Source organism: Atta cephalotes (genome assembly GCF_000143395.1).
Source record: "Atta cephalotes unplaced genomic scaffold scaffold00092, whole genome shotgun sequence".
Lineage (NCBI taxonomy): Eukaryota > Metazoa > Arthropoda > Insecta > Hymenoptera > Formicidae > Atta > Atta cephalotes.
Window position 1 is genome coordinate 122,187 of NW_012130156.1, and position 9,448 is coordinate 131,634.

General features: G+C 33.1%; 1 protein-coding gene across 1 annotated transcript; it reads right to left on the bottom strand.

The window, feature by feature from the left end:
• Positions 1-594: 594 nt before the first annotated feature.
• On the bottom strand, positions 595-7,746 carry LOC105624864. The gene is made up of 7 exons (XM_012206216.1): positions 7,271-7,746; positions 5,902-6,490; positions 5,152-5,709; positions 3,980-4,105; positions 3,125-3,260; positions 1,198-1,363; positions 595-688 (listed from the first exon to the last, which is right to left on the bottom strand). Exons 1-7 carry the CDS (start codon positions 7,744-7,746, stop codon positions 595-597), a joined length of 2,145 nt encoding a protein of 714 aa, XP_012061606.1.
• Between the last annotated feature and the right edge of the window lie 1,702 nt (positions 7,747-9,448).

The window sequence follows — 9,448 nt, forward strand, 5'->3', positions numbered from 1 at the left end:
TTTAGCACGTACTAAACTTCATCGAATTTTATTAATTAAAGTATTAATTAAATTAATGAAGATCAGATGTTTCTCTCTCTCTCTTCAATACTAAATTTCTGAGTAAATACATTTCTAATGTACACTGTTAGAAATGTTTGTGAATTTATCTAATATCCTTACAATAAAAATGTAGTAAATTTACAAATGCAGTAAATTTACAAACCATTTGTTGTAATGTCACAATATTTGTAAATTCACAATAGAAATTTGTTGTGAATTTACAAAACTGACGTGCCGCACATGCGTATTAGAGATTTGCATATACTTTACCACAAAATGTTATTGTTATTTCTCAATATAACTGTTTAAATTTACAACACATTTTTGTTGGATACAAATTTCTAATACCTTTGGACAGAAATTTCTTACAGTGTACACGCTATTATTTTTGTACAGGATAATTCTATCTGTTTGTAATTAATACAATCGCTTTTTCAATGATAATCAACATATTTTGATGTCAAAACCAATAATAAAGTGCACGTTTCTATACTATAGCTACGGTCGGCAAGTACAGAATTTCTACAAACTCTATAGAACAGAAATGATGATTCACGATTTCTCCGTATGGACGGCCGTAGTTGACGTTATAACCGAAGCGATGTCGCTGGTGGATTGACTAGTGATTGGTTCTAGTGGTGGCACGCTAAAATAAAAAGAGAATAGTATTAAAATATAATAAATAATTACATAATAAGATTTCTAACTTTTTTAATTTAAAATGATTCTACTATTTGAATATTTATTTGAATATTTAAAAAATTAAATTTTGAATAAAATATGTAATATTGCAATCTAGCAATAATATTTTTTAATTTATATCATTACATTTTATATTATTTTTATATCTTAATTTTTATAAAAATTTATATTGTATAAAAACTATTGCAAAACTATTGCAATTATTTTCATTCCTGAGTTTTTCGCTGAATTTTGAGTTAGTTTTTTTTAAACAAAACTAAAGTTGCATGTACTGACAATGAGATATCATACAAATAAATTAATTTCTTTATTTTCTTTTTTGTTCGAAGTTTCTTCGATTTAATTTTTTTTAAATAATTAATTTATTAATAGAATTATCGATAACATGCTCTATAACAATATCGAAATATGTGCAAATCTTCTGCATTATAAATGAAGTGATTCGTGACTTACGTAAGAGTAGTTTGGCGATTCAACACGGCAGCGGTAGGTAATGCGAGAGGCGAGTGTGCATGCCCTAATTGTGTTCCAGTTGGTGTACCTACAGGAAGACAATGTTCTTCGACCCCTCCACCACCTCCACCCCCGCTTGCGTACATATTCAACTGCAACGAGTCCACTGCAATATCAATGAAACGACAATATCGATCATAATTACTTTGCTCATCATATTTCACGTGCTCATCATGTTTTTACATTATTCTTCTTTTAACAAACGATTTTCCTATATGTATAACATATAAATTGTATTTCAAGAAGAGTGCATTATTGAAGAAGTATGCATTATTCATGATATTACTCTATGATATGTCTAAATTTTCGTATTTCTAATAATACATTTGTTTACATATCTTCACTTATTTTCGTTAATTATAAATACGTATGGATACTTAAATTATAAAGATTTAATCGATCAGCTGATAGCTTCTTATCACGAATGAATATTCGAGATCTCAAATATTCATCGAATAATCCATACGATTATTAATCGACTTTAATCTTTATTTTACTTAAAAAGTGCTCCAAGGTTGTAACGTGATTTTCAAGAAAGATAAGCGTATATAATTCGAATAAAATTTTTTGAATTTTTCTTCGCTTTTATCTATTTTTATATCTTCAGCTTTGCAAAGCCGAAGGATTTTGACTATATGCGACAACGATTCGTTAAAAACACAATAGTTTAATTGTAAATGAAAAATATCGAAATCTCAGATGCGCAATTGTGAATTTTTTGATTGATCGCAAGTTTTCTAGAATTTTACATGTGCACTAGTTATTTCAATTAGTTATTTCAACTAGTTATCAATTTGTTAATTTTATCATGATCTCACGTGTGAGAAAATATCGACGTATTGAAGCTATACCTTCTATAGCTATACCTTCTCTCTCACGTGCGTGTCTTTGAGTTAATCTCCCATCGATAACAAGTATGTGTTAGCCGCTATCGCAATATATCCCGAGCTTTGACCAATCCGAAGCACTATCAGTTGTTGTGTGCTCTCATCGGAGCTTCCCCGACCCTCCTTCATGTACTTACACATGTACATTGTACACGCGATCGTGTGTTTAGTCGGCCATCACGATTGTCAATGGACGTGGACGGGAATTATTGGCTGATCGTTCCATGAAGAATATTTGTACGCGGAAAAACCGATTAGTTATTATTTACACGGCGATAGCAGTGGTAAAAATAATTTTTAGCTCCAAATTTAAACTTGATAATGATAAATTGATGTTTTAAATAATAATGATAAAATGGTTTATAAAATGATATATTTTTTGCGATTATATAACTGTTTAAATAAGATATTAAAAATAATTTTTATAATAGTTTTATGTCATTATATCATAATTGTTTTAAAATTATTCGCTGATTTTAAATTCTCATTACAACATCTAATTATTAATACTCTTGTAAAGATTATTAGCACCAAAAATTTAAATTACTTATCAATTTAATAAGTGTAATATTATTACTCTGGTTCTGTGTTCATGAATGCGTTTTAAAACCGAAAAAGATTTCGGCGCGATTCGCAGAATATGTATACAAATTCACACAGAAATATTTAAGCACTAAGATCCGCTTTGACCGAATATAGGAATTTCTCTTATTTAATTATATAATAGTTTTGTATACAAATATATATTCCTGAAAGTATCTTATTCACGCCTATCTGTAGATAGGTACACCTAATCAACTGCCTACCTAAATAATGTTCGTGAAAAATGAGAAGATATACAAGATATTATTGTCTACTAAAAAATTTGACGGAGAGAAAAATGTGAAGATGATAATTCACGTATAATTGTTAAAATGTAAACTGATGGAAAATGTTAGTAAAAATAAACTGTATAATGGACTTGCTCACCGAAGACTCACCAAGTAGACTGGACTTGATATCGGCCTTGTGGATACCACTAGGACCGGGTAAATTTCCAGTGATGTTCGAGTGGTTCTTCGGTTTCCTCTTCCGCGTCTGTATTCCTTCCTTTTTCATACTTAAAGGCCTATTCACCTGTTTGCATCAATCGGGTTATATTTCTATGTGAAAAGTTTCTAAAAATTATTTATTTTTAATATTCTCTGACTAGCTAAAGCATAAAATGGCTCAATTAATTTTTATATTATGACTAATAAAAATGAAAAAGACTAGAGAAGGCAGTCATTGTTTCGAGGCATTAAGGTACGAACGATACAGTCACGCATTGATCTCTGTTTTAATTAAATTTGTTGATCGTTTGCACAGATTCGCGCGATAATCTGTGCTCCTCTTCAACATCGAGACGGGGTCGTCTCATGTGTGTAAAAACAATCAAGTTGTCGTTATCGCGGTTAGCAATCGTAAAAAGGCTGATAACGCCCTGACCAGTTCGCAATAAGATTAATGTTAATTAAAAAAATTTCTCTACTGCTTTCTTGATGTTTTTATATCGCGCAAGAATGGAAACATTATTGTAGCAATTCTCAGAACATTACTCGGAAACACCATCGATAAGAAATAGAAATTTTACTCTTTGTATTACTTTTAATTATATTTCTAATAATGATTAAGAATTAAATAATTAAAAAGTTCATTGTGAGCTTTTTGTTACATGATTGTTACTCATATTGTCTTTTAGCTATTATTATTTGATTTTACAATATTTATAAATAAAAATAGAGTTGATTTTCTATTAAAATGAGATACGAATGAAAAGCATTTAATGTACATAATTTTATGATTTCGAAACTTACGTTATGTAACTTAAAATAAAGGCCGCACGCATTGCAGACTGGCTCACCATTATTGTTTCGTCTCCAAAGGGTTGTGTTGCTTGTCCTACAATTTGCACATTGTACTCCTGTTCTTCGTACATTAGCCTGCAACATAAAAAAGCATTTCATATCAATACATAACAACTCATGACAAAGTAATGTAGTGCACATAAATAAATTTATTATGTGTAAGACATTAAATTACAGAATTAAGTTATACATTTCGCGAATAATGCACTATCTTCTGTTTCTCCTTTTTCTTCTCTCTCTCTCTCTCTCTCTCTCTCGCTCTCTCTCTTTCTCTTTTGCTATTTGATAATTAAAAAAATTAAAATACATTTTGTTAGCTTAAAAAGGACTCGCGAGAGAATTCGTCGCTCTCGATGACGACATAAAATGTTGCGTTACCGTCAAGAAACAGGGAGTATTTGAAGAATCAAGACAACGAAATGGGAGTGCTCAGAGCAAGAAAAATAGAGCAAACAACCGCCGACAAGTCCCGTAGTGATTATTTGCTCGAGATAACGTTCCTCTTTCCTCTGTCTTTAGTAGCGGTAGAAGGAAATGGTGAAGAGAGGCAGAGGGCGCGAGAATGTTACTTAATATCGAAGATACATACGCTTCATGGGTGAGAAATTTATCAGGGTAAATATCAGTGGCCTCATTTTAGCAGTGGTCGAACGGATTTCGGCAATTAAATATTTGAATGTGAGAGCAGCAAATAGTATTTAATCTTCCTTTCACCCTTTTCAATATGTACAATATTATTGTTCAGTAGATCAAAATGTTAAAAATGATTAGAAAAGAGGAAGAGAAAAACAAAGATTCAGTTATGGATAATTCGAGAGTCGTTTTCAAAAAAATAACATTTAAATTCCAATTTTAATTACGCACTTTTTTATAACTTTATGAATATTTCTCAATTTCTTTACATTTTTGTAATATAGTTTATAATAGTTTCTAGTATAAGTAAATGTAATATAAATTACATTTCAATTATTGTAATTTGAATAATATAATGTACAAATTGCATTCTTCATTTAGTTATTCGAACTCTCGAAATCTATATATTGTAAAAATTAATATTTGAAAAATTAGATTACGATATACTACTATACAAGTTAGATAGACAGTAATCACATGATTCGCACAGTGTTTACCGGCGCAACCGATTGCTTCGGTTTGGTGCATCGCATAGGTGGTCTATTGACGCCATTCATCTTATTGTAGAGCCCACAAGCATTGCAAAGATAGTGACCAGTGCCATCTCTTCTCCATAATGGTGTCATGCTGGCCGCGCAATTAACACATTCTTTGGGTTCAGTTGCTATGACTCCTTCGAATCCCTCCTCAGCACCGGAAAGCGGAAGAGTCCACCCAGGAGATGGTCCATTTCCGCTCGCGGAAACGCTGTATCCACCACTACAGTTGGAATAGAGCTGCACGTTAGCAGCATCGTTGACGGAAATCGTAGTGATGCCTGGATAACTCTGGACATACTCCAAGGGGGGAGGAGTACTGCCACCTGACCAATAAGGATCACCTGAGGAAGGTTTCACGTATTGATATGATGTCGGTCCTGTGTATAGAGTCACTTGGGAATTTGGTGAACCGGGCTGTTCGTAATGTAAGGGAACCGCTCGAGTAGCGGTCAAGGATGATGCTAACGTGGGATCGCTCTTCATGTATGCGCTGCCGGATGATTCTACCTATTAAATGCGAAACAAATTTTCTCGGTTTCAAAATTAAGAGGAAACTTAGCCAATAAAAATTTTTATAAATTTTAAAGTAAAAGGATGATGATTAAAATACATAAAAGTAACAATTTAAAATAAAATAATTGAAATATATAATATATATAAAATATATTATTATTCAAATAACTAACCGCGTTTTCTCACCTCGGTAACTCTTGAGCCAAGTTGCGCTGCTGGTGGATATGCCAAGATTACAGGTTCTCCTGGCTTGGTGTAACTATACGTTGGCGTCTGTTGAAAAGTTTCGCCAACAGATAAATACTGTGTGTATTGAACGGGTTGTGTGGGTGGAATAGCGACTGTTTCCAGCGTGGTGTACGTATTAGAAGCTTTGATGGTTTCCGCAGCAGCCGCAGCTTCGGCATCGTACTTAACAACACCATCGGCATAACTCGTTGCTACGAGCTGTTGCTGACCTGCACGTATACCATCGATTGGGGGTGAATATGGTGCGGGTGATCCAAGATGGACTGTAGATCCTGATTGCGTAACAATCGAGGTGTCATAGTCTTCCGTCGTAGTCAGAACTGGTGATGTTTGATATCTTCCTCCGTTTGGTCCAGAGGCTTGATGATTTTCGGGAGGACTGAATCTTTGGTGCCCTGCTTGCTGGGTTCGTCGATGGTCCGGTACTTGTACGGTGATCACGTGGTTCTCTCTTCGGACTTCATGTCCGTCGGAGTAAGCATATATTCGATCTACTTCCAGTCTTTCTGGCGCAGGCGTTTCGTATCTTCATGCGAAGAAGTAATAGAATAGAATTTTATTCACTTCAGCATATTTACAAGTCAAGAAGAGGACTTGGTTTACAATTTTTCCTTAACTCATTTATCTATTCATACTTTTTGCCTCGTTTATCCTTCCTATTTCCTATAACTCTATTTGTCCTACATTATTTAACTATTTTTTGAAATCTTATCCTTACTCACAGCCTTATTACACAATCTTTGTTTATTTCCTACCTTTCTTCTTTTACTATCTTAATTACGTTTTTTAATTCACTCATCTTTACTTACATTATCTTAACTTACTAATCTCGACATATATTCCACCTACATTACTTCCCTTCTATTTTGCTTAAGCCTAAACTAATTCTTCTAATCATTCTTTTCCTCGACATTTTTTTTCTAATATTACTATTCCTTAACTTTTATCTTTCTTCTCCTTTCTTCTCCTTTCTTCTTTTTTTTCTAATTTTTCCTTCTTTCTAATTTTTAAAATCTCTTTAACACTTTTCCTTTTATTTTGCCTACATTTTCTCCCCATAATTTCCTTAATATCCCATCTTTATTTACTCCTAACTCTTCAAATCTTCCGCTCATCTCTTTACATTCTTTCACATGCTGCTCTATATTATCTATTGTCTGTGTCACAAAAAACATACTTTTCCTCTTTTTCTCTTAGCCAATATTTATTTTTTTCCTCTAAATTTCATTCAGCAAAGAAGTAATATTTATCTATAAGTATTTTCTCAATCAGTTTTTAAGTTTATCATTCTTTCTACTATTCTTACCTGGGTGGTTCTTTAACCGTAAGTGTGATGGTAGCATCGGAGGCTTCAGAAACTTCAACTTGAACTTCCTGTCCGCTGCTAGTAGCATAAACGACACGTTGCTGATCCGTCGGTCGTTGCTGGTTCTCAGTGCTCGTATGGGAAATCTGCACGTAACGCTGCTGCGTTTGTTGCTGCTCTTCTTGGAAATTACGCTGTTGGGCTTGTTCATGTTGTTCATTTCTGTGACATTGAAGTCCCTGATGAAGACTCCCACTAACCGAATTCGAATCTGGAGATTCCGGATCAACTTCGGCAATTCCCTCAGTTATATGACCAGCGGTCGTAATCGTCCTCACATGTCTTCTAGTCGTTATTACGCTTTGAGGACTTCTAATTGTTTGATCTTCATTTCCAGAAACTTGTGATGAATTATCATCCGCACGATGATTATCCCATTCCATCTTGATCTCTTGCTTTACCAATGTCTCTTTCATTACGTCCTGAATAAAACGCAAGTTCCACTTTAGGAACAACATATATAATTGAATATTTAATTCCATGTATGTCCAAACACATCTTAATCGCATCAGCGATTTCATCGGCATTTCCGATGAGATGTCTTTATTTTTCATTTCATTAAATCTCTCTCTCTCTCTCCTCCCCCCCTCCTCTCTCTCTCTTCGTGGGAAAAATATTAAAATTCTATTGTTATCCTTCGTACTAGGAATAATTAAAAAAATATCTTATTTTTAATAAACATATTACATTATTTATTACGAATATAATTTATCGAAAAGATAAATGCAAGAATCATTTTCCTAACTTTTTTTGAGTAATGTAATATAAATGTTAATGTCAGACAACGGCCACGTGCGAAAACTCGCGCGCAAAGAATAATGTTATCGTCGTGATAACAAAACGGTACAAGTAAAGTCATATGTTGGATTTTTAACCGGATAACAAATGAGATCGATGTCTAGGTCGGCAATTCCGCAGAAACTTTTACTCTCATTGATAACTACTTTCATTCTAGAGGAAATATATACGTTGTAAATGACTTGCTATTAATTAATTATTAAAGGAATCGCTGATATTTAATATATTCTATATTTTTTGATCTTAATCTAAAATCAAATTTATTTTTTTAAGAGAAAGAAAAATTTTAGGTAATGGATGATAATTACAAAGTACAACAAAAATCGATTTTTTTTCTTGCCATGAAAAAAATCAAAGAGATTCTGAAAGAATCTGTTAGAAAAGCCCATGTCTCGATACTGATTTATTTCGACATTGTTGCGACAAACAAAGTGACGTAAATAAGCAGCAATCACTCCAGCTCATTCCCTGTTCTTGTTCAGTTGGTATAATCGCGATCGTGGATTTAGTTGATGAAATTTCAAATTGTTTAAAACGAAATTGTTTAAAACGAAGTGAAAGAAATATTAAAATAAACAATAATGCAGTATCCAAATCGAAATAATTATTGTTATATGTGTGGTTTATTTGCATCTCCATATGCGAAATATAACAAAAAATATTGTGACAGCATTTGAAGCCCACTTTCATGTGATGTATATATCGAATTTGTAGTAAGTGCCAGAAATTATGTGCAATTATTGTTATCATTGTTTGCTCGGATGGGAAAATAAATCCCATAAAATTAAATTTATTGCATCGACAATTTGGCTATGACGTACCGAACACACATCTGAATTATGCTATTTTTGCGCAACAAAATTGAAAGTTTCTGATACAGTATTCGTGAAAAAATTAATTACGCCGACGTAGAATCCATAATTCCAGCATGAGTACGTTCTGCAGAACATCCGATTGTGCCTACAGAAAACATACCGGAGGAAAAACAATCAAAATCATTACTTTCTACTTCAAGTAACATATTTTCTGAGCTCGAATCCGAATTTGTTTCAACAGTGAAGAGAATTGGGCTATAAAGTGCCGCATTTTGTGACGCCAATTTATCAAAAGATGCAGCAGAAATAGTTGCATCGCGTCTGAAGCAATGGAATGTAATTGTTAATGAAAATAACGAGACTTCGTAACGCAACATCATTAAATTCGACAAATATTTCGATTTACACGAAGATTCTGAAAAGAACTTGACCTATTGTAATGATATTGATGCATTGTTCAGAGAAAGAGAGAGAGAGAGAGAGAGAGAGAGAGAGAGAGAGAGTA

Coding starts and splice junctions, on each gene's coding strand:
- LOC105624864 (XM_012206216.1), bottom strand. CDS start 7,746: ATGAAAGAGACATTGGTAAAGCAAGAGATCAAGATGGAATGGGATAAT. Junction 4,106..5,151: donor CGGTTGCGCCGGTAAACACT/GTGCGAATCATG, acceptor TTTATGTTGCAG/GCTAATGTACGAAGAACAGG. Junction 1,364..3,124: donor TATCAAGTCCAGTCTACTTG/GTGAGTCTTCGG, acceptor TTGATATTGCAG/TGGACTCGTTGCAGTTGAAT.